Source organism: Arvicanthis niloticus, unplaced genomic scaffold (assembly GCF_011762505.2).
Source record: "Arvicanthis niloticus isolate mArvNil1 unplaced genomic scaffold, mArvNil1.pat.X pat_scaffold_288_arrow_ctg1, whole genome shotgun sequence".
NCBI classification, from domain to species: domain Eukaryota; kingdom Metazoa; phylum Chordata; class Mammalia; order Rodentia; family Muridae; genus Arvicanthis; species Arvicanthis niloticus.
This window is the reverse complement of record NW_023045947.1, coordinates 30,110-53,752: the sequence shown is the minus strand read 5'-3', so window position 1 is coordinate 53,752 and position 23,643 is coordinate 30,110. Positions and strand designations below refer to the sequence as shown.

At 46.3% G+C, this 23,643-nt stretch overlaps 1 protein-coding gene across 2 annotated transcripts; it reads right to left on the bottom strand.

Annotated features, from left to right (window-relative positions):
• Positions 1–832: 832 nt before the first annotated feature.
• On the bottom strand, positions 833–23,527 carry LOC117701869 (transmembrane protein 217-like). Of its 2 annotated transcripts, none has more exons than XM_076706313.1 (2): positions 23,449–23,527; positions 833–1,565 (listed from the first exon to the last, which is right to left on the bottom strand). In XM_076706313.1, exon 2 carries the CDS (start codon positions 1,552–1,554, stop codon positions 985–987), a length of 570 nt encoding a protein of 189 aa, XP_076562428.1. In that variant the 5' UTR covers positions 1,555–1,565; positions 23,449–23,527; the 3' UTR covers positions 833–984. The 2 variants fall into 2 exon arrangements, with proteins under 2 accessions (XP_076562428.1, XP_076562427.1); XM_076706312.1 differs by lacking the exon at positions 23,449–23,527 and adding an exon at positions 19,643–19,782.
• Positions 23,528–23,643: the final 116 nt, after the last annotated feature.

Genomic DNA, 23,643 nt, shown 5'->3' with positions numbered 1-23,643 from the left:
TTTTATATGTGTGTGGTGGTGGAATAAGAATGGCCCCTATAGGGCCGGAGAGATGGCTCAGCGGTTAAGAGCACTGACTGTTCTTCCAGAGGTCCTGAGTTCAATTCCCAGCAACCACATGGTGGCTCATGACCACCTGCAATGGGATCAGATGGCCTCTTCTGGTGTGTCTGAAAATAGCTACAGTGTGCTCATATAAATAAACTAAATAAATCATTAAAAAAAAAAGAATGGCCCCTATAGGCTCATATATTTGAATGTTTAGTTACCAGGAAGTGGAACTGTTTGAAAGGATTAGAAGGATTAGGGGGTGTGGCTTTGTGATGTCTAAAGCCTATGCCAAGCCCAGCTTCTCTCTCTTCCTGCTGCCGTTGGATTAGGATGTAACGCTCCCAGCTGTATGTCCAGTACTCTGGGTGTCTCCATACTCCCTGCCATGATGAGAGTGGACTAAACCTCTATAAGTGTAAGCAAACCCTTCAATTAAATGCAATTTTTTTTGGTAAGTGTTGCTTTGGTCATGGTGTCTCTTCACAGCAATAGAACAAAAGCAACAATGACTAAGACAGTGACTGCATGCCTGTATGTATGTGTCTTCACTGTATGTGTGCAGTGCCCGTGTAGTCCACAAGAGGGCACTGGATTCCCCCTAGAACTAGAGTTACAGACAGTTGTAAGCTGCTCTGTGGGTGCTGCGACCCAAACCCAGGCAGCAAGTGCTCTTCACTGCAGAGACCCTATTTGGCTATTTCTTGTCAAACTACATATGTGTGTTGGTGGTGAAACTCGAGAGAGAAACTAAGGAATGTTTTCTTTTTTCTTTTTATTGTTTCATGTATCAGGTCTATAACAGAAGACATAGCAAGGGGTGGAGGCTAAAGAGAATAATAGCTTATCAAAAGCAATCCTCCCCCCAAAAGGAAAGATGTATTTCAGGGGACTAGGACTACCCTGAGAATCTTCAGGGATGGAAAATGGCTACCACTATCCACTGTAGTGCTGGATAAAGTGTATAATTTTTGATTTCCGCCGTGGAGAGTCTCCACTTCCCAAAGAGATACGCCTGTGGTAGGTGAGTATGTTGCCCTGTTTTTTACTCTGGTAGATGACTTGGGCGTGGGTGATGACGAAATATAGCCAGAAGCAGTGTAAGGAAGCACGGGACACCCAGCCAAACCATCGCATGGCTCTGACCAGGGCCACGCTGAACTCGTCGGTGAGGGTCTGGACGGCCAGGTTGGTGGACTCATACATGATGATCCAGATGGTGTAGCTCATGAGACCCTCGTAGATCTGGGCGTACACGGAATACAGGAGGAAGCAGCTGGCTATCATGGTGAAGATGGACAGGAAGAGGATGATTCTGAAGCTCCAGCAGATGAAAAAGTGCCCCAGTATGTTGATGCCATGAGTCTGGAAGTTCTCCGTGCAGTTACCATTCCCAAGATGCTTCCTTTCAAAGATGAGGTGCATGTGGGTAGCCATGATGGAGAAGACTCCTGATAGCACTGTGCCCATCTTGGATGTCAACCCATACCAGCTCTGATGTTTCATGCCAGTGCCTCCTGTGGAGACAAGCAACCCCACAGGGATTCAGTTCTTGCCCACTGCAGGAAGTACCAGGCTCTCATCTCCATCCCCCTTGGAAGCAGAGTGGAAAGGGAAGGAGATGTAGCATCTTTAGCTGACCAAAGATGATGGGGTTTGGGGTACGGAGGTGGCCTGGATGATTCCTGTGGGTAAAGGGCTTTGCAGAAGACCTGAGTTCAGGGTCCACTGTAAACCCCCTGCAGTCGCCTGTGTTTCTGGGGTTAGGGAATGGGGGTAGGGGGTGGGGAGCAGGGGATGGAGACAGTCAGATCCTGGAGTTTACTGGCCTAGGCAAAACAAGAGTTTTGGGTTCAGTAAGAGAACCTGTTTCAAAAGAATATGATGGAGAACCCTAGAGGAAGACACCTGACACTCTCCACAGGCTAATGGCAAGCCGTGAGAGATGGATTTGTCCCATCTTTTCTATGCCTGGCTTCAGAAGTCCCATAGTGACAATCCCAGCATGCTCTTCAGAAGCCAGCTCCACATGATGGGCCATAGACTGGGGAGGGGAGAAGGGGTTTCTATTCTCCTGTGGGGGAGAGGGGTTTTTGCTGATGTGCAGGGAATTCCTCTTAGTTGAGTGTTCATGATCCAAACCCACGTTTGCCAAACTGCCCAAAGAAACACACACCATCACGGCAAAGAGAAATCCACAGTGAATTGATGCGTCCTGGCTTTCCCTAAGTCCCGCCTTGCCGGGACTGAGGGCTATGTCTCCATTGGTCTATCTCTTCCTGACGTTGATAACTGACAGCTGCCGCTCCCACCCTACCACCTACCACCACTTTGTAGGAGGAGTTAGACCTTACATAGTCAGTGGAACTTACAGAAGTGTTAGAAAAACATGATGTGACCGTAGTAATGCTCAGTTAGTAACCAGACAACTGGGGAGTGGCTGGGGCCCCGGCTCATTGGATACGGCATTTGCCTTGCATGGGTGAAGTCCTAGTTCTCAGCCCCTGCGTCACATAAAACCCCTGTGTCATGGTGCGCAGCTGTAAATCCAGTGCTCTGGCGTGTAGGGGGCAGGAGGGAGGTCCTGAGTTCAATTCCCAGCAACCACACGGTGGCTCACAACCATCTGTAATGGGATCTGATGCCGTCTTCTGGTGTGTCTGCAGGTAGTGACAGTGGACTCAGACATAAAATAAATTTTTAAAAATTTAAAAAAGGAAACAAAGAAAAGATATAAAAGGAGGAAGGAATTGTGACACAGTTGCACAATGAGAGTGTTACATGGTTGTCAAAATAAATCTCATCTCTGCAGAAACATACTACAGTATTCTTGACTCAGTCTGACGCCTGGGACCCACAGGGCAGAAGGGGAAGAACAGACTTGGAAACTGCCCTCTGACAATCTCTGCAAGACTGCGTGGCACATGTGTATACACGTGTTGGCACGAAATGAAAAGAAGAATGATCGTGGGAAAAAAACCCATTAATAGAAGACCTTGCAGAGTCGCCTGGAGGATTAAATGTGCAAATATGTTTGGGAGACTCAGAGGGTTGTGCACACAGGGAGCACCAACTATCTCAGGGATCTTCTGGGGAGCACCGACCAGCTGAGGGCCCTTCTGTCTTTACGGCAATGGGGGGCTCCTGTTTACTCTGCGTGTTAGCGACATTTGCTAGGCTTTGTGCACAGAGACGCGGGTTAGTCTTTCCCCTGCCCATTTCCCGCTTTGCTAAGGGAGTCTGCCTGTGTTCAGGATGGCAAGAGGCCCAGATCCAGGGAAAACATTTGCCTTCCCAGACATTGCCTCAAAGCGATGACGTCCATGGACATAGTTCCAGGAGATGAGACACAGGCGGAAATCCACTGGGCACTCTGCCAAGACACTTTCTGCCTGATAATGGAGGAGGGTGTGGACATTACAACCCTTACATTTTATTTTTTTCCTCACATTTTTCAATATTCAATATGTGTGTGTAAGCATGTGTGTATGTGTATGTGAAAGTGTGTGCATGTGTGTATATATGTATGTGTGTGTATGTGCCTCTGTGTGTGTGCAGTACCCAAGGATTCCACAAGAGGGCATCAGACCTCTATGCAAACTATGCAGACTTTACCTGGCTCTGCTTCCTGAGTGCTGGGATTAGAGATGTTGGCCATCACAGTTGGCCTGAAACTGCTTTATTTATCTGTTTGGCTTTTGTTTGTTTGTTTTTTGAGGCAGGGTCTCATTATATAGCTCCGGTGTCCTGAAGCTCACTATACAGATCCCGCTGGCCTGAAGCTGGCTATATAGATCAGGCTGGTCTTAAAGTCACAGAGATCTAATCTTGTAAGTGCTGTGATAAAGGAATGTGCCATTATACCTGGCCTAAGAGTACATTTTAAAAAGTATCTAGTCAGGTGGTGGTGGTGCATACTTGGAAGGCAGAGGCAGGAGGATCTCTGAATTTGAGGCCAGTCAGGTCTACAGAGTGAGTTCTAGGACAGGCAGGGCTGCACAGAGAAACCCTGTCTCAAAATAAAGTTTAAAAATCTATTATCTGTCTGTCTATCTATCTATCTATCTATCTATCTATCATCTGTCTGTCTGTATCATGTTATCTATCTATCAATCAATCATCTGTCTGTCTGTATCACGTATGCATGTGTGTGTGTTTCTCATATCACAGCACGCATGAGGAGGTCAGAGGAAGACTTTGTAGACGGGTCTTCTTCTCCCACCCTTTATGTGAGTTCTGGGGATAAAATCCAGGCCCCAGGCTTGCATTGCAAGCTCTTTACCCACTGAGCCATCTTGCCCATTTACTTTGAGATATATTTGGCTATTTCCCCCCTTTAACTGTTATATCCACAATTGACTGACCTATAGCTATCAGTCTCTATGGAATTACCCTAATGTTATACACCAGGAAGACAAACATATACAAGTTACTGAGTTGTTTTTAAAATAAATCTATCTATCTATCTATCTATCTATCTATCTATCTATCTACCTACTTACCTAACAGTTTTTTGAGACAATGGGTTTTACTGTGTAGCCCTGGCTATCCTGGAACTCACTCTGTAGACCAAGCTGGCCTCGAACTCAGAGATCCACCTGCCTCTGCCTCTCAAGTGCTGGGATTAAAGGCGTGTGCCACCGTCCAGCGGTTTTGAGGTTTCAAAAATCTATGCCAGGCTCATTCTCCCCACTCCCTGTCTCTCTCTGTCTGTCTCTGTCTGTCTGTCTGTCTGTCTGTCTGTCTCTGTCTATCTCCCTCTCTCCCTCTCCCTCTCCCCCTCCCCCTCCCCTCCCCCTCTCCCCCTCCCCCCTCCCCTCCCCCTCCCCTCCCCCTCTCCCCCTCCCCCCTCCCCCTCTCCCCTTCCCCTCTCCCCCTCCCCCTCCCCCTCTCCCTCTCCCCCCCTCCCCACTCCCCTCCCTCCTCCCCCCCTCTGTCATCTCTCTTTCTCACAGTAGCTCCTGCCCAGAGACGTCAGCTCTCTTCTTCTGGCCCGTTTTAAGAGCTGCCTGAGTCTTCTTGTGCCATGGCTGCCGGCTTTTCTCGATACCCTGCTTGGTATCAGCAGAGAACTGGCAGTGTCTTTTTTTTTTTTTTTTTTTTTTTTTTCTTCTTTCAAATTTTACGTGGTTGAGTGTTTGCCTGCCTGCATGTAGGAGCGCCAGGTGCATGCAGTGCCCACAGCAGCCACAAGAGGGCGCCAGTTGCATCCTGAGGAACTGGAGTTACAGGCAGTTGTGAGGAGCAAATGCTCTCTTACCAGCCCTGTGGTCTCGCTTCTTACAGGCTGACTAAAGGCTGAGGCTTTGAGCTTACTTCTCAGCCAAGTAGCCAGCATCCAACCCAGCCAGCAGAGTGTGTGTGTGTGGGGGGGGGGGAATACTCTCGAAGGGGGCACAACCTGCTACCTCTCCATTTTCCCAGCAGGAGAGAAATCCCAGATACTGTAGGGAAGCTAGGGACTTCCCTTCTTCTTTTGTTCTTCCAGGCCAAACTCTTGCTCAAGAGACCAGATTTTCCCAAAACAACAGTCTGATTCTCTCCAACACAGAAAGAGAACCAGCCTGTCATGCTTCGACAGTGAGTCAGCTGACAAGCAGGGAAACCAGTCCCCACTGGGGATGAGCGAATGCAGACAATAAACCACAGGGCTGTGCACACAGTCCTGGATGACGTCAGCCTCCGTGCATCGCCCCAGGGGCGGTTCTACACATTCCTCCCCACGTCTATGATCTTTTCTTTCCCAGATGTCTTTCCTCCACTTGGCTCTTTCTTCCGGGTCTTTCAGATCTCCTCTGCGGTGTCAGGGTCCCACGTCAGCTTCCTTTCTGGGGTCACCGGCTGACTGCCAACTTGCCCCTCACCAGCGGGCCAATCAGGAGCGTCCCGGAAGCTCTCCTCTGTGTTCATTTCTTCCACAGGAAGTTAAACCTCTGCGAGAACCTTCAGCAGTCTTCCTCTCACTGTTTAGTGCTCAGAACTGGGGTACATGGGCACCCCTAGCCACAGTATCACCATAACCACCATAGACAAATGTTTAAGCCTTATTCCACCACCAAGGAGCCCTCTTAACAAGGAATACGGAGTTTGTTCCACTTGGGACCCATTTTCCTTGAAGGTGGAGGTCTATGACGTCAGGTAGGACCTTCACTCACTACCTGAGAGACTGCGCCTTCCACAGACATAGCAATGATGTATCTGCACAGTCACCAAAATAAAGTTGAGATTTCCAAGTATCTCTTGCAGCTGATGGCTATGCTACCAAACAGGGTTTCTCGGTATAGCCCTTGCTGTCCTGGAACTCACTCTGTAGTCCACTCTGGCCTCAAACTTAGAGTTTTGCCTGCCTCTGCTTGGATTAAAGGCATGCACCACCGCCCAACCTGGAAATTGGTAGCTGGGTTACTACCAACATTTTTTTTTTTTAATGATGTTTTATTCATTTTGTGTGTGTGCGAGTGTCATGTATGTGGGTGTGTATATGTCACGGTGTGTTTGTGGCAGTCAGAGGACAACTTTTGGGAGTAGGCTTTCTCCTCCCACCTTTTTGAGGGTCCTAGGAATCCAACTCAGACCTTTGGCCGTCTTGTTTGGGTTTTGATACCTCATGTAGCCTGGGCTTGCCATGAGTCCATTATGACTTTGAACTCCTCATCCTACTTCCAGTGACAGGTGTGGAGCCACTGTGCCTGGCTTGATGCTGTCACTTTGTAAGAAAGGGCTGAGAAGAGCAGAAACCAAGCTGACCATCTGTATTAAAGACCAGACCTCCATTGTCCCTCTATTGTCATCCAGACGGCTCCGATGTGCTTACGGGCCTGCTAGGGACACTTGCGTCATCACAGACCCCTGCTTCTATACATACATACAACAGAGGAAAGACATGGAGACCCCTGAGGGTTTCACAGAGCAGCCCCCAACTCTGTTTTAAACTCCCGCGTGAGAGGGTTGAATGACATTTCCTGCTGTATTCACCTCATGTTATTTTGTAGCCAGGCTCACAGCTGAAAGGATAAAGCACACCACACACAACACCATACACACACACACACACATGCACACACACACACACACACACTCACACACATTCCACCACCACCATCACAACAACAAAGTAACAGGAATCAACAAACACTGCTTATTGATATCTGTGGTGGTTTGAGTAGGTATCATCCCATAGGCTCGTATGTTTGAATGCTAGGGAGTGGTGATTCTTGACCAGGAATAGGAAGTGTATTACTGGGGGCGGGGGGGGGGGGGCAGCTTTCGAGTTTCAAATGCTTAAGCCACACCCAGTGTCTCTCTCTCTCTCTGCTGCCAGCTTCCCAGATTCAGAACTCTCAGTTACCTCTCCTGCGCCATGTTGGTCCGTGTGTCCCCGATGCTTCCTGCCATGATGATAACGGGCTGGACCACTGAATGTACACAAGCTCCCAATTAAATTCTTTCTTTGATAAGAAATGGTCATGGTGTCTTTTCACAGCAGTAAAACACTGACTAAGGCAATATCCCAAAATGTCTCAATTCCTCAATATAAAGAAACAAAACGCCGGGCAGTGGTGGCGTATGCCTTTAATCCCAGCACTTGGGAGGCAGAGGCAGGCAGATTTCTGAGTTCGAGGCCAGCCTGGTCTACAGAGTGAGTTCCAGGACAGCCAGGACTACACAGATAAACCCTGTCTCGAAAAAAAAAAACCAAAACAAACAAACAAACAAACAAAAGAAACAAAACAAAAGGATGGGAAAAGAACCCAAGCAAGTGGATCTAAACAGCAAGCTGGTGGAGCCATTTTAATACCTGATGAAAACAGACTTCAAACTAACCAGAAGAGATAGAGATGGATGCTACATATTCATCAAAGGGATAAAAAATACACAAAGAGCCCACACATTCATAAAAGCAACCCCTATTATAGCTTAAATCACATACTGACCCTCACATGGTGAGAGTGGGAGACTTCAGTACCCCGCTCTTGCCACCAGACAGGTCATCCAGACAGAACCTAAGCAGAGAAATGCTGGGGCTGTCTGACAGTCACAAGCCAAATAGATAGAAACACACTTATTTTCACATTTCACCCAAGTGCAAAACCATAGACCCTTTTTCTTAGCAACGTGTGGAGCTTTCTCCAAAACTGATCTCATACTCAGACGCAAAGCAAGTCCCAACAGATACAAAGAAAAATTGAAATAATACCATGCACCTTATCGGACCATCATGGATGAAAGCCAGATATCAGCAACAGCAGGAACAACAGAGAGTTAACGAACTCATGAGAACGGAACAGCTCTCTACTGAATGAAAAGTGGGTCAAGACAAAGAAAGAAGGCAAATGCTTTCTAGAATTGAATGGAGGTGAATACACAACATTACTCAAACTTACAAGACACAATGAAGGTTGTTTTAGATGTTGTCTTAGTTAGGGTTTTACTGCTGAGAGCAGATACCGTGACCAAAGCAATTCTTAGAAGGACAACATTTAATTGGGGCTGGCTTGCAGGTTCAGAGGTTCAGCTGGATACAAAATTAACACACAAAAATCAGTAGCCTTCCTACACACAAGGAGCTGAGAAAGAAATCAAGGAAACAGCGCCTATCTCAATACCCTCAAAAAGTATAAAATATGTTGGGGCAACTCTAACTAAGCATGTGAAAGACTTGTATGGTAAGAACTTTATGATGTCCAAGAAAGAATCGAAGAATAATCAGAATATGGAAAGTAAAAAAAGAAAAAAAAAAAGACATCTTATCAAAAGCAATCTACAGGGTTAATGTAATCCCTATCAAAATTCCAACACACTTCTTCACAGATCTTGAAAGGACAATTTTCAGCTTTATATGAAAATGAAAAAAAAAAAAAAAAAGGCTGGGATATCTGAATCAATCCTGAATAATAAAAGAACTGCAGGAGATATCACCATTCCCGATTTCGATTTCAAGATGTACTGTCGAGCTACAAGGATATATTAGCACAAAAACAGACATGTTGATCAGTAGAATCAAACTGAAGAATAAAACATAACGCCACACACCTATGGATGCCTGATAGGAAAAAGCCAGAAACACACTGGAAAAAAAAGCCAGCATCTTTAACAAACGGTGCTGGTCAAACCAGACAGCTCCATGTAGAAGAATCCAAATAGATCCACATTTATCACTGTGCACAAAACTCCAAATGGATCAAAGATCTCAACATAGAATAAAGTACACTCAACTTCATAGAAGAGAAAATTGGGAATAGCCCTTAACTTATTGGCACTTGTCAGGAAAAGATTTTCTGAACAGAACACCATTAGCATGGGCACTAAGACCAACAATTCGTAAATGGGACCCCATGAAACTGAGAAGCTTCTGTATGGCAAAGGACACTGTCATTCAGACAAAACAGCACCCTACAGAATGGGAAAATATACCAACTACACATTGGATAGAGGGCTAATATCCAGAATATGTAAATCACCCAACAAACTATCAAATATCAAGAAAATAGCCCACCAAAAAAATGAGGTACAGATCTCAATAGAGAATTCTCAAATGAGGAATCTCACAACGCTGGGAAACACCTAACATGAATGTTCAACATCCTTAGCCCTCGGGTAAGTGGAAATTGAAACCGTGTTGTGAGATTTCATCTTTCACCTGTCAGAATGTCAGATCTATTTCGCAAGCGACAGCTCATACTGGCGAGGATGTCGAGCAAGGGGAACCCGCTTCATTGCCCGTGGGAATGCAAACAACCACCATGGAAGTCAGTGTGGTGGTTCCTCAGAAAGACAGGAATTGATCTTTCCCAAGATTCACTGGGCATATACCCAAAGGACACTCCATTCTACCTCAGAGACTCGTGCTTATCCATGTCTATAGCTGCTGTCTTCATAAGAGTCAGAAATCAGAAACATCCCGGATGACTTTCAATGGAAGAATGTTTTTTTTTTTTTTTTTTTTTTTTAAGATTTATTTATTTTATACATATGAATACACTATAGCTCTTCAGACATACCAGAAGAGGGCATCGGATCCCATTACAGATGGTTGTGAGCCACCATGTGGTTGCTGGGAATTGAACTCAGGACCTCTGGAAGAGCAGCCAGTGTTCTTAACCACTGAGCCATCTCTCCAGCCCCAAGAACAGATTTTTTTTTTTTTTTTTTTTTAAATGCAGTATATGGGGTATTATTACTCAGATGTTAAATAAATGAAATTATGAGATTGAAGGTAAATGGTTGACACTAGAAAAAAAAAAAAAACCATCATGAGAGAGGTATCCTAGAACCAGAAAGAGAAATACTGTATGCCTTTGCTTGTAAGTGGATGTTATCTGTTAAGTCCACGATAGTCAGGCTACAATTCATAGAAACACAGAGTTTAGATATAGAGTAAGGGGCTGGATGAGGGGGAGGGAAGGGGGGAAAATACACAGAAAGACAGCTAAAATTAGGGCCATTTGAAGGGTAGTAAGGAAATCTGTTGGGGCTTGGTCTGTGGCTGGGTATTGTAATACTAAATGCTGGTCCCCAAGACTTGGTTGCCCCAAAGAGTCGGCAGGTAGACCCAAGTGATCTTGCCCCAAGTTTTTTCTGATTGGTGAATAAAGATGCTGACAGCCAATAGCTGGGCAGAAGAGGCATAGGTGGGGTTTAGGATTCCTGGCTTTGGGGGTCAGAGGAGACAGGAAGAAGAAGGTGAAAGAGGAGAGAGCCGCCATAGGTTAGGTGAGTCAGCAAATAATGGCCATGTGGGTTGGCTAATTGGAGTTTAGAGCAGTCCAGACGAAACATGGCAAATTATATACAGAGATTATTGGCTGGGAAACACACATAATAGCACAGAGGATAGATGTCTGCCCAGCTCTTGTACTGATTAAAGCTTATTATAAAGGTTGTGTGTGTCTTTTATCTGGGAACTAAATGGTTGAAGGTGGGGTAGAAACCACGGGTGGGATTACATTTCTCTACAGCGGAAATCTAACACCGTAGAAGCATCCTAGAGTATGTACGTGTATGAAGGCAATCTCACCGAAACATCAAATAACGGGGGCAGACTGAGCTCCGGCCTGGCCATCTCTTGTTATCAGATGAAGCTTCCAGTCCCAGGGTTGGGCCACATGGAATTGAGTTGTTGGCCGAAGGGGTTCCACAGGGATCCCCAAGCATTGCCAAGGCTGTAGGTTGTTCTTCACAGACTGACAGCAAGGCCCCATTGCTGAAGACAACACCTATATAACTCATTGAACTGGTGCCTATGTAGAACCGTTGTCACCCCTACATTCTAGTGACTTTGGTACAGGAAGGCACTCTTCACACTACCAAAAGAAAAACATAAAAACACCAACCCAGCCACAAACCCTCGGGTTGACAATGATGGTGCCCTGCCTGCAAGATGTCCTAGTGCAACAGTGGTACAATGCCCGAGGGAGTAACCACCCAACCTCTGATTTGACTTAAGGCTCGATCCATAAGACAGAACTTACACCCAACACTGCGTGGGTGACCAGGAACCTGAGACAACAGATGGCCTAGATGCCTAGGGTAAAACCAAATACTACTGCTAAAAAATAAAATTAAATTAAAAATAATAAAATAAAACGATTCCTAAACTGACATTCTGCTAGACTCAGAACAAATACCTTGCTCAGCCATCATCGGAAAAGCATGCTGCTACTGGGGACAATATAGAGGCCTGAAGAGAGTGAGAGACCTTGGAACAGCCAGACACTGGCTGTCTTCATCAAATCCCACCCCTCTGGGCTCAGGGCATCCTAGAGAGGAGGCAGAAAGCGAGTAAGAGCCAGGGGGGACGGAGGTCACAAAACAAGGCCCTCTGAGTCAACATGTTCAAAGCTCATACGAACTCACAGAGACTGGAGCAGCGTGCACAAGGCCTGTACAGGTCTGTACCAGGTCCTTGCGTGTGTATTATGGCTTCTAGTTTAGTGTTTTTATGAGATTCCTGAGTGTGTGAACTAGTGGGTCTGTTTCCTGTGCCTTTTCCTTCTCTTTGTTTTGTCTAATTTCTGTGTGTTAGTTTTTGTTTTTTTATCGTATTATAATCTGTGGTGGTTTGGATAAGCTTGACCCAGGGAGTGGCACTATTAGGAGGTGTGGCCTTGTTGGAGTGGGTGTGGTCCTGTTGGAGTAGGTGTGTCACTGTGGGCATGGGCTTTAAGATCTTCATCCTAACTTCCTGGAAGCCAGTCTCCTCCCAGCAGCCTTCAGATGAAGATGTAGAACTCTCAGCTCCTCTTGCACCATGCCTGCCTGGATGCTGCCATGTTCCCGCCTTAATAATGGATTGAACCTCTGAACCTGTAAGCCAGCCCCGATTAAATGTTGTCCTTTATAAGAGTTGACTTGGTCATGGTGTCTGTTCACAGCAGTAAAACCCTGAGACATAATCCCTTAGAAGCCTGTTTGTTTTCTAAAGAGAGACAGAAGGGGAGTAGCTCCAGGTGTGAGGGAAAGAGGGGAGAAACAAGGAGGAATAGAGGGAGGGAAAACCATAACCAGAATATATTATGTAAGAAAAGACCTTCTGGGCTGGAGAGATGGCTCAGCAGTTAAGAGCACTGACTGCTCTTCCAGAGGTTCAGAGTTTAATTCCCAGCAACCATATGATGGCTCACAACCATCTGTAATACGATCAGATGCCCTCTTCTGGTGTGTCTGAAGATAGCGACAGTGTACTCACATAAAATAAATAAATCTCTTTTTTTTGTTTTATTTTGTTTTTGTTTTTTCAAGACAGGGTTTCTCTGTATAGCCCTGGCTGTCCTGGAACTCACTCTGTAGACAAGGCTGGCCGCGAACTAAGAAATCCACCTGCCTCTGCCTCCCAAGTGCTGGGATTAAAGGCGTGTGCCGCCACTGCCCGGCTAAATAAATAAATCTTAAAAAGAAAAAGAAAAAAACCTATTGTTAATAAATGGAAAACATGATGCTAAAAAGGCAGGAAAAACATATTTTAAAAAGGTCTAGCACCATGTCATAGGATCAATGGCAGACCTCAGCAGCAGTTACTACAACGATGCTGCCTTTAATTCACGAATCTGTGGAGATCAGCTTGAGGCCAGCTGAACTGGGCTGATCTCAGCTGGACTAATGTGCCTGGGGTGGATTGTCCGTTGGCCGGGAAGCTCTGTTGATTTTGGTTCATTCAAACATCCGAGGCACAAACTGCCTGCTGGCTGACCTAGTGCGGCCTCAGCTGGGCTCGCTTGTAGGGCCTTGGCCCGGCTCCTCGTCCTCTTTATCGCATAGCAGGCTAGCCTAGGCAGGCTCTCATTCATGGCGGTGGGTGAGGGCAAGCCCAATTACACAAGCACCTTTTTTTTTTTTTTTTTTTTTTTTTTTTTTTTTGGTTTTTCGAGACAGGGTTTCTCTGTTTAGTCCTGGAACTCACTCTGTAGACCAGGCTGGCCTCGAACTCAGAAATCCGCCTGCCTCTGCCTCCCAAGTGCTGAGATTAAAGGCGTGTGCCACCACCGCCCGGCCCACAAGCACCTTTTTATGTCCTGTCCCGGGTAATGTTCACAAAATTCCCACTGACAAAAACAACCGTGAAGGTGATCCTGGAGTCAGAAAGAGAAGGTCTCCAGGGGATGAATGAGGCCATTCACGCTGCGGGCAACCGAGGTGCTAGCCAATGGTGCGCCATTGGGCTGGGTCACCAAGGGCACGGCTAAGCTGAAATGGATCATGTGACTCTGTAGTTACAACGAGAGTCTTTTGGCATCATCAGATCCTGGGGCTATCCCTCCCCTCACCAGAACAGCCTTTTTTTTTTTTTTCTTTAATTCTGTCGGCGTTGCATCCTCCTGACACCTGGAGCAGGAACACTTTATTGACAGGCCCTTGACACTCGCCCCTGACTTGGTTCATACAGAAGAATGAACACACGGAGCGGTTGGAGCTGGCCACGAACCTCATCTGTAAACGCTAGCTCAGCACACGTGCAGGAGACCATAGCTTCAGTCTCTAGCACTGGGGAGAAATGAGTGGCGTGTATGTGTAGCTACAGTAGTTTAGGGGTAGGCCCTCAGTTTTCAGAGCCTGGTAAATTCTCTATGCATTGGAGAAGGGCTTGTGTGGTAGGTTTTAGTGGGTTGACCTAATGCTGCTTGTGTTCTAATGCTAATTTGGGGCCACGCTAGACTCCTTACCCCAAAGAGAGTCAGCAGGTAAGACACTGAGTGACCCTCGTTAGTTGTGATTGGTGAATAAAGATGCCAATAGCTGGGCAGAAGAGACAGAGGTGGGGTTGAGGTTTCACCAGCTTGGGAGAAAGAGGACCACAACGAGGAGCAGGAGGAAGCTGCCATGGACTAGAAGAAGAATGCACAGGAGAGGAAAAAGGAGAAGCCACCATGGGTTAGCTAAACCATTAAAAATAAAACAAACAAACAAACAAAAAAAACCCCACCAAAACCAAAAAAATGTGGCCCTGAGGGCTGCCCAATTGGAACATAGAAAACAGTAAGTGATAACTCGGGGTTATCGATAGGAAAATAGATTCTAACAGCACGGAGGATATGCTGTTTAGGGCGTATTGTAAATACAAAGGCTGCCAGTGTGTCTTTCTTCCGGGAACTCAGCTACTTAAGGTGGAGTGGAAACTCTGAACTGGGATTTTAATATTTATTTTTTACTACAGTAGGTCACTAAAAAAAAAAAAAAAATCACAACAGAACAATCGTGAGATCGAGGAGGAGAAGGATGTCAAAGCAGGAAGGGGGAGGGGGGAAAGAAGGGGAGGGGGAGGGGAAGACCTAGCTTTTCATTTATTCCTTCCCTCATCTTTTATTTATTTAAAAAAAATTAAGGAACTGCCTTAACATTCTAAGATTTTAAAAATTAGATATTATTTGTGTGTGTGCATGAGAGGTAGGTGTATGTGTGTGTGAGTGAGCAAGCGAGTGCCATAGCAGGCACACACAGTGGTCAGAGGACAACCTACATCCATCAACTCTCTCCTCTGCCGTCTGGTTCCTGGGGATCTAATTCTGGTCATCAGGCTTAGCAACAGGCTGAGCTTCTCACTGGGCCCAAACCCATCTCAAGGCACTGAATAGTGGTTGCTGCTTTTCCAAAGAATCCTAAGCAGGTTCTGAGCAGCCACATAGGGCACAGTTGCCTGTACATCCAGCGCTAGGGATCTGGCGCCCTCCTCTGGCCTCTGCAGGTACCTGCACATAAGCAATATATATATATATATATATATATATATATATATATATATATATATATATATATATATGTGTGTGTGTGTGTGTGTGTGTGTGTGTGTATATGTATATATATACATACATATATGTGTATATATGTATATTATATATATACACACACACACACACACACACACACACGCACACGCACGCGCACGCGCACGCACACGTGCACACACACAGAATCTTTTTCTTTCTTTCTTTTTCTCCCCCAAAACAGGGTTTTTCTATGTAACCTGCCTGCCCAGGAGCTCAGTAGACCAGGCTGGCCTCCAACTAGGAGATCCACCTGTTCTGCCTCTCAAGTGCTGGGAATAGAGGTCTGCACTGCCACCACCTGAAGTACTTTATTATTAAAGAAAGAACAGGGGCTGGAGAGATGGCTCAGCGGTTAAGAGCACTGACTGCTTTTCCAGAGGTCCCGAGTTCAATTCCCAGCAACTGCATAGTGGCTCACAACCATCTGTGATGGGGTCAGAGGTCCTCTTCTGGTGTGTTTGAAGACAGTGACAGTGTATTCATATGCATAAAATAAATAAATATGTCTTTATAAAAGAGAGAAAGAAAAAGGAAGGAAGGAAGGACAAAGCATCTGGGCGGTGGCGGCACACGTCTTCAATTCCAGCACTCAGGAGGCAGAGGAAGGTAGATCTCTGAGTTTGGGGCTAGCCTGGTTTACAGAGTGAGTTCTAGGACAACCAGAGTTACAGAGAAAATGCCTGTCTTGAAGGAAGGAAGGAAGGAAAGAAGGAAGGAGCATAAGAACAAAGCTTGCTGACTATTGCTGCTCAAAGGAAGAACTATCAGAAATAAAACCAGAGAGCACTACACAGGGCTGCGTGTGCCATCAAGATGAATAGACTTTAGACTTGAAGTCCGTGTATTAACAGAATGTGGAGGGGAAGGAGCCAGGTGCTGGAACATATGTACCGTGTGATGCTATTTATAAAGTTTCAAAACACAAGAAACATGTTGCTGCATCCACACATATGTAGTCGTCTGCAACGTGTGTGTGTGTGTGTGGAGACTCTAGCTCAGGATGGAGGCCCCCTGTGCAGAGGGGAGAGCAAGGTCGGTGAGGGTTGGAAGTTGCCTTAGCTGTCTCTCAGTCTTTGTCATCTGCTGTGTCCTTAGTTACTGCCTGGGACGGGCAACCGTCCCCTGTGGGACGAATCTGCTGGGTAAGGCCTGTGAGCTAAACATGGCTTTTACAGTTTAAAACTGTTGGGGGGTGGGGGGACCGAGAGAACATTTTGTGATGTGTGAGAATGTCACAAAGCTCCAACTTCGTTCAGTGTTTATGATAAATAACTCTTTAATGGAGTCCAGCTCTGCTGTTTTACCTATAAACGGGCTAAGCAGCTTTCAGGCTGCCGGGCGGTCCATCAGGGACTGGCTGGTTCATAATCTGGCCGTTTAAGAGACCTAATTCCTGCCAGGCTGTGGTGGCACAACGCCTTTAATCCTGGTATTGGGGAGGCAAAGGCAGGCAGAGTTACAAGGCCAGTCCAGTCTACAGAACAAGTTCCAGGATAGCCAGGGCTACACAGAGAAGCCCTGTCTCAACCCCGCCCCCAAGAGACTAATTACTTCTTTGAATATGTATGTTGGCAGGTTAGAGTACAATGCTCAGGAATGGGTTCTCTCTTTCCACCATGTGGAGCTCAGGGACTGAACTCCAGTCATCAAGAATGGCAGTAAGTACCTTTATCCACTGAGCCATCCTCACCGATCCAGCTTGCCCCTTTAAAAGGACTAACGTATGCATGTGTGAGCACAGGTGGTTGGAGGCAGGAGGACAGCCAGTATCCATCTGCTTTTCTTTTGTGATAGGCTCTTTCATTGACCTGGATCCTATCAGTTGGGTTAGACTGAATGCTGGCCGGCAAGCCTCATGCATTGTCTCCTCTCTGCCCATGGGATGCTGGGAGACCAAGTTTGCCGGCCCAGCACATTTACATGGGTTCTGGGGATCAAACTCAGGTTGTCAAGCTTTTAAGGTAAATGCTCTGCAGAGTGAGAAGAGTCTCCCCAGCCCCTTCTCCAGCTCTTCACAGAAAAGATTTCCAGCCCTGCCTACCACGGGAAGAGGGCATAGAATCCCCTGGAACCGGAGTTACAGAAGGTTAGAGCTGCCCAATAGCTACCGGGAATTGACTTTTAAAGATTTATTTATTTATTATGTGTGTCTCTCTGTGTGTCTCTCTTTGTGTGTCTGTGTGTCTGTGTGTCTGTGTGTGCATGCACAGGACAACTTTCAGGAATTGCTTTTCTTCTTCTACCACGTGGGCTCTGGGCCTCCAACTCATTCCTCTGACTTGGCAGCAAGTGCCTTTGACCACTGAGCCATATTGCCAGCCCCAGGTTTGCACTCTCTGATAGCATAATATAATTCAAGATACGAGCCACATACTGTGACCCGTGTACTTACTTTCTCATGTGTAAACCTAATACTGTTTTAATTTCCTCCCCTTTTTCGGGGGAAGGGGCGTCTTGTGTAGCCCAGGCTGGCCTTGAACCTCTGTGTAGCCAAACATGATCCTGAGCTCCTGACTCTCTCTCCTCCACCTTTCAAGCACTGGTTTTATACCAGGTAACCAGGTAATAAACACCATGCCTGTTTATGCTAAAATTACCAGCAGGTGGGTCACACCGAGAGTATGATACAGTTAAAAAAAAGTGGTGGGGGGCAGTGAGGTGGATCAAGAGGGAAGGGAGTTTGATTCTCAGGGCCTAAGTGGTGGAGGAAGATAACGTTCTCCCAGACTGTCCTCTGATCTCCACGCTCACACTGTGGCATGAGCTTGTGCTTTGTAGACACCCCGACTGTGGCAACTCTTATAAAGAGAAAACATTTAATTGGGGCTGGCTTATGATTTCAGAGGCTCAGTCCATTATCATCATGGTGGGGGAGCATGAGGTGTGCAGGCAGACATGATGCTGGAGGAGCTGAGAGTTCTACACCTTCATCTGCAGACAGGAGACTGTGTGCCACACTGGGCATAGCTTGAGCATAGGAGACCTCAAAGCCCGCCTCCTCAGTGACATGCTTCCCTCAACAAGGCCACACCTCCAAACAATGCCACTCCTTATGGCCAAGCATTCAAACACACAAATATGGGGGGGGGGGAATTCCTATTCAAACCACCACCAGCCAGGATCTCACTAGGTAGCTCTGATGGCCTGAAACTCATTACATAGACAAGGCTGGCCTGATACAGAGATTTGCCTGCCTCAGCCTCCTGAGTACTGAGATTAAAGGTATGTACCACACCCAGCTTAATAAGTGTACTAAAATACTTAGGAAAAAATTCCTAAGGCAAATAAATACAAGGATCTCTGGTGCCTCCCAGTAAGGTAAAGGTCGGTAAAGCAAAGTCATAGGTCCACACTAGCGTCAAACCAGGGGCATTTGGGAGATGAAGACTTTGGGTTTATCACCTCAGACCTAATAAATCAGAAACAAGGCTGTTTGTTTGAGATCAGTTTCACATTGCAGCACAGGCTAGCCTGAAACTCACTATGCAGCCCAGGTTGGTCTGAAACTCACAGTAATGCTTTTGCCTTCGCCACTATGCCTCGCTAGGATCTTGGTCTGTAATACAGTGTGGAGCACACTGAATATCAGAGTCATTCCAGGAGTGGACCCATAGTGCCACCCTCAAGGACATCCATCAGGGCTCCACGGACCTCTCAGCAACCCCAGACCATTTGTGTTTCAGCTCAGGTTCATCAGTGTGTAAATATGTTTTCTTTTTAAATTACTAACTTGCTGGGCGGTGGTGGCACACGCCTTTAATCCCAGCATTTGGGAGGCAGAGGCAAGCAGATTTCTGAGTTCGAGGCCAGCCTGGTCTACAGAGTGAGTTCCAGGACAGCCAAGGCTACACAGAGAAACCCTGTCTTGAAAAACCAAAAAAAAAAAAAAAAAAAAAAAAAAATTACTAACTTATTTTGTGGGGAGGGGGGAGGTGAACACATGTCCCCGCATGCAAGTGGAGATCAGAAGGCAACGTTCAGGACTTGCTTCTTTCTTTTACTCTATGGGGTCTTGGGACTTAAACTCAGATCATCAGGCTTGGCAGCAAGCATCTTTCGTCACCCAGTGCAGCGTCTCGCCAAGCTATCACCCCTCTTTGACAGACAGAGCTGCTGATGTCCTCGCTCTGCAGGTGACCTCACCCCCAACCCAACGACACCCAAAGACACCATCTATTTAGCCTTTCAGCTCTCTCACCCAGTGAGCATTGGGTAAGCACTGGAACTGTGCCCAGCTCGGAAATGTCGCACACACAGCCAGCTACAGTACAATGACCCTGCTTAGTGAAGTTCACATTTCCAGGGGTTGAGATGGGTCACAGACAAGTGTATACCTCAGCGTGTGGAAGAGACGCTGGAGAGGAGATCACGTGGTGGAACTGCCATCTAAGATGAGCAACGGTTAGGGTGGGCCAACCAAGGTGAGGGAGCTTGGGGGTGTCGAAAGTGATGAGGGAATAAGTTATCCGAGAATCTGGGGGGAGAGAATTCCAAGCAGAGGAAATAGTTACAACAGCGATCTTGTTGTAGGGACTTGCTTAGAGTGTTCAAGAGTCAGCAGAAGACTAAATTGTGCTTGGAAGAGCAGAGGGAGGCAGGGTCAAGTGAGGCTGGAGCCAGCACTCGCTTAGTGTCTAAGGTATGAATCTGAGCCTGGTGAGTTGGCTCAATAGGTTAAAGGCACTTGTCTCCTTGTATGATGACCTGAATTAGATTCCCAGGTGAAAGAAGAGAAACACACATACAAAACCACACATGCATACAGCACACACATACCCCACACATGCATATAACACACACACAATCACACATACACAATCACACACACCACACATATACAATCACACATACACAAAACACACAACATATAATCACGTGGATAATCACACATACATAACACACAATCACACACATAACACAAAACTCACTCATACAACATACACACACCATACACAATCACACACACAAACATATACAGTCACACACACACACCACACACATACGGTCACATACATACAATCACACATACACAATGCATACATCACACACCACACATACACAATCACACACACAAACACTTAACACACACGAGTCTCGTGTATCCCAGACTGGTCTTGAACTTCTGGTCCTCTTTCCTCTATCTCCTGTACAGGCTTGAGCAGTCATGCTTGGCTCAGAAGCTAGGGTTTTGTGCCAAGTGTGCTGGGAGCCCTTGTAAGCTTTTGAGCAGATGGATGTGATGCGAGCTACATTTGAAAAGGCTCCTTTTGGTTTCTATGGGAAGAACAGAATCCTAAGAGCCTAAGATGCAGCAAGGCAGAATAAAAGTCCAACACAGGGCACAATGAAGTGTTGGGAGAGCGCTTGCCTGGCACAGGCAAGGCCCAGGGTCCAATCTTCAATAGAAATCACTGGCCAGGCATTGTGGTGCATATATATATATATATATATATATATATATATATATATATATATATATATATATATATGCATATATATATAATATATATATATTGGTTTTTCCAAGACAGGGTTTCTCTGTGTAGCCCTGGCTGTCCTGGAACTCACTCTGTAGACCAGGCTGGCCTCGAACTCAGAAATCCACCTGCCTCTGCATCCCAAGTGCTGGGATTAAAGGTGTGCGCCACCACTGCCCGGCACCTCCTCTCTTTCCTAGCTTTCCAAGAACTAGAATGATCACCGTGTACTGCCATCATGTAACATCGGCTCTTCTAAAGTCCCAAAGGCCAGCACAAGTCCTGGCCGCTTAGAATCAAGACAAAGGAAGATGGGGAGATGGCTCAGTGGTTAAGAGCGCTTGCTGGTTTTCCAGGGGACCCAGGTTCAATCCCCAGCACCACATGGTGGCTTACAGTTATCTATAATCCCAGTTCCAGGGGATCCCATGCCCTCTTCTGACCTCTGTAGGTATCAGGCACAGAGATAGTACATACAATCTCATACACTCACGTACATAAAAGATAAATCTAAAAATATTAGATGGAGAGAATAAAGACAATACCATCAGTTGCAAGGAGACTTCAATATAGTCTCCTGTTGTGCAACACTATCCTGAGAGCCAAATATATTTGTATACAGTCACTTGTATAAAGTTTTGTCCTAATTGAACATGGCTCTGGGGTCACGGAGAAGCACGAGAGTACACCGGCTGGGGAGGGGGCTCCATCTGGGTGGCTATAGGAAGGAAGCATCCATGCTTCATGCAGACTTTCCACTGCGACTGCTTTAGGGTCGTCCACATACCTAACTATAATCCATCTCAGTCTCTGTACGTAAGCCTAATGAACTCAGAAATCGAAGTGCTGGGTTTAAAGGCCTGCGCCACCACTGCCCGCCTTATTTATTTTTTTTACATTTATTTATTTTATGCATATTAGCACACTGTAGCTGTCTTCAGACACACCAGAATTGGGCCTCAGATCCCATTACAGATGGTTGTGAGCCACCATGTGGTTGCTGGGAATTGAACTCAGGACCTCTGGAAGAGCAGTCAGTGCTCTTAATCGCTGAGCCATCTCTCCAGCCCCTATCATGTTTATTTTTATTTATTTGTGTGTATGTGTGTGTACGTGTGCATGCGTGTGTGTGTGTGTGTGTGTGTGTGTTGACCACATGTATGTAATGTCCACAGAAGCCAAAAGAGGGTGTCTGATCCCTTGGACCTAGAATGACAGGCTATTGTGAGCCACCTGTTGTGGGTACTTGGGAACTGAACTCAGGTCCTCTGCAAGAGCCCCACAAGCTTTTAACCCCTTGGCCACCTCTCCAGGGCCACAGTCCTATTCTTTAAAATTAGCAAGCAAAAGAAACTGGAAAACTGTGCGTAATATCTGTGTAGAAAGAAATCACCAGCCGGGCCGTGGTGGCGCACGCCTTTAATCCCAGCACTTGGGAGGCAGAGGCAGGCAGATTTCTGAGTTCGAGGCCAGTCTTGTCTACAGAGTGAGTTCCAGGACAGCCAGGGCTACACAGAGAAACCCTGTCTCGGAAAAAAAAACAAACAAACCCCAAACCAAAACAAACAAACAAACAAACAAACAAAAAAAGAAATCACCAGAGGACATACAGAAGAAGGTCTTTCTTTAGTTGGGAAAAGGAGGAGCATTGAGAATTCTCCAATATGTTGGGTCAGCAAGATGGCTCAGTGGGTATAGGGGCTTGCTGCCAAGCCTGAGGACCTGAGTTTGATTTCCTGGACCCAAATGAGGAGAAGAGAAAACCGGAAATTGCAAATTGTCTTCTGACCTCCACACTTCACACACACACACACACACACACACACACACACACACGCATACACCCGCACACACAAATGTAATATATTTTTTCAATATTTAGAAAACATAGGGTGTTAGCACAGAGATGGATTGGGGGCAACGGGCACACATCCACAGTTCTTTGTCTGAACAAAAACTTTTTTGGAGTAGAAAAAGGAAGTAACCTTCATTTCCCCCCAAAGTGTCCCAGGACACACTCAAAAAAGAGATGTAGTCATTAGCATGACACCCAAAGGAGACAACACGCTAAAATTAGCTCTCATTTTGAGTCAAAATTAGGTTGAAAAATGAATCTATAGATGGAAGATTTATAACCGGTTAATAAAGGAGTCGAGGATATTGGGGTACATCCTTCATCTTCCTGATTGTTACCATGGAGATGTCCAACGTCCTTAGAGAAAATGGTACTAGGAGGATAAAATAGTATTTCCTAAGCATGACTTCTCAGTATCTGGATCCTCATAACCAGAAAGAGTAAGACCCGAAGGAAGGATTACATCACGGAGTTCAGTTAGCGGAAGAAAGGGAGATTCTGATAAATCAACTGCTACTCATCCAACAGTTCCCCGCACTGGGGTATGGCCGGAACGATCTTCTAAGAAATTGGGATCATAAGGGAACAAGGCGTGGGTAACCACCCTGGGTGCTATGGAGTTGGGGGACGTTCAAAAATGCTCTACATTATTACATGAGGCCTTACTTGTAGGTTAAAGACTAATGTGTATAAATGTTATGGTTTCTCCTTCCTCCTCCTTCTCCCCTCCAAGAAAACCCCAGAACCTTAGTCCACCAAAGGCAACAGTCCCATCTCCTTTTTTTTTTTTTTTTTTTTTTTTTTTTACCTGGTTCTCTGCCTCCCGGGAGTAGGAACTTTCAGCCCCGCCTTCCTGCCCATCTAAGCCCCGCCTCCCCGGCCCACCTGTGTGCCCAGCCCCTGACGTTGCCGCGGGGCTTCAGCGGCCCGCAGGATCCCGGATTCTCATTGGTCCATCCGCCCACCGGCCTGCTCAGTCCACCAATGGCAACGGCGCTGGGCG

Excerpts from the sequence above, each read along its gene's own strand:
- LOC117701869 (XM_076706313.1), bottom strand. The coding sequence starts at position 1,554 with ATGAAACATCAGAGCTGGTATGGGTTGACATCCAAGATGGGCACAGTG.